Genomic DNA, 2,080 nt, shown 5'->3' on the forward strand with positions numbered 1-2,080 from the left:
AAAATAATATAATATTAAATAAAATCCCTCAGACTACACGCTTAGAGTTCGAGGAAGGAGAATATGTAGTTCGCAGGCGATATAATGACTTCATTTGGTTGCGTCAGAAATTAGTGGACACTTATCCAACACACATTATACCAGTAAGTTTTCATTGTTATTTTTGATACATAAAATATATATGACGTATAAACTATAATTGAGATACATACGATTAAAATGATACACAAATTGAGAAGAGGCTAAAAGATTGTTTATAAATCGGATTCTGTTACAGCCAATGCCAGGCAAGCATACATTACTCGCTCAACTCGACCGTTATTCCAAGGAATTTATCATAGCACGTATGAAACTTTTGCATATATTCCTTAACAGAGTCGTAAATCATCCTATTCTGAGTTGTGACAAGAATCTCCATATTTTTCTCACAACAAAACCTACGGTAAGTTTGATGTTGCTATAGCACCGTATCAACTTTACATCAATTACTGTTTAAATCAATTACAGGAATTTCTCATTCATCGTAAAAATCGCGGAAATATGCTCGAAAAAGTGACAGATTCTTTACAAAACATAGCAAGTACTTATACGATGAAGCAACGTCACTTGGAGTTCGAGCAGATTCGCGACTACTGTACAGCGTTGGGTGAAAAGCTGTCGACCATAGATAAGATCAATCATCGCATACATAAAGAAAGGCAAGGTGCGCAACAAAAAAATGCTCATAAATACATGTCATACATGTAATAAAATAGCTCTCAGTCATTTCTCATGTTGTACATTATAACGCAATAGATTATTTATTGGAACTTCATCAACTACATCCCATATTCACACTGTGGTCAACTTCAGAACCGGAACTTGCACCCATTTTATTAGCGATCGCTAAAGCGATAGAAGCGAACGCAATGGCCCATAAGAAACTTCTGGAAAATGTTCCTAACGATGAACGCGAGTATGTTTCATACATTGAAGCGGTCAAGAGTGCATTATCCCGCCGTGATTCGATGCAGATTGAATACGAGATAACAATCGATGTATTGGCGAAAAGAAGATTAGAAAAGGATCAGGTATAAGTCTCGCTTATATCTTCCTCTTTTGTAATCTTTTTTAAGTTCGTTGAAAAGAAAACGTAATGTATTTCTACATATATCAATAATAGTTTATATAATTATTGATATACGCTACAGTTTAAATTTTTTTTAATCTAAGGAGAAATTAATAAATATATACATTTTTATATTGCTAGAAAATAGGCAGTTACTTGCATTTTATATTGCTATTTTATATTGCTAGAAAGTAGGTAGTTAATTACAGTTACATTTAATTGCATTCATATAGTTGATAGGAAATACGAGCTACACAATTCCGGCGCAAGGCTGGGGTGGATCTCTATGGAAAGCAGAATCTCGCGATGAAAAATTGGAAAGACTCGGTCAAACTATCCCACGATTAGCCAAACAAGCGGAGATACTACAGGATCGCGTGGAGTGCGCGAATGAGAATCTACGAAGCGATTTTCAGAGGTGGAACGTGGAAAAGCAACAGGATCTGAAGAACATGCTGATCACAATGGCGGACCGACATATCAGACATTATCAACAGTGCATGAACGCGTGGGAGGAAATTCTTACCGGTCTTAAGTTGGACGGAATCGGATCTGACGTTAACGTAGGGCCGTCTGTTAAGATACCAGTTTGAACTGCTAGTCCTTTGGCCACTCAAAAGGATATAGAATAAATATTCATTATATATACGAAGGTAATACACCAGTTTAAAAGAATTTCTATTAAATAATGACACAAAGTTTATTACAATCTAAAAAACGATCTATTATCAGTTTCAATATCATTGCTTTTAAAATTGAATCGTTTCTCGAACAAAAAATATATTATGCAGTATTTGCGACGTCACGCACGCATTTAATGACGATGAAAGTTGCATTTAATGCACATTATAATACGCTAATATCAAAACTCTAAAATTCTGCAAAAATTCGCCTTTATGATACAATAACCTTGTGATAACATGAAATATTAAGTATAACATATTTGGTCCTACACGCATGCAGGACATGTTT

At 34.9% G+C, this 2,080-nt stretch overlaps 1 protein-coding gene across 1 annotated transcript; it reads left to right on the plus strand.

Moving 5' to 3' along the window:
* Window positions 1-26: 26 nt before the first annotated feature.
* Window positions 27-1,723, plus strand: LOC108771196 (sorting nexin-30; the record flags this gene model as incomplete). The annotated part of the gene is made up of 5 exons (XM_018551433.1): window positions 27-143; window positions 278-442; window positions 508-703; window positions 796-1,070; window positions 1,342-1,723. Coding segments are annotated over 5 exons (1,113 nt in total), but the record flags the coding sequence as incomplete, so codon positions are not given.
* Window positions 1,724-2,080: the final 357 nt, after the last annotated feature.

Source organism: Cyphomyrmex costatus, unplaced genomic scaffold (genome assembly GCF_001594065.2).
Source record: "Cyphomyrmex costatus isolate MS0001 unplaced genomic scaffold, Ccosl1.0 C2389057, whole genome shotgun sequence".
NCBI lineage: Eukaryota > Metazoa > Arthropoda > Insecta > Hymenoptera > Formicidae > Cyphomyrmex > Cyphomyrmex costatus.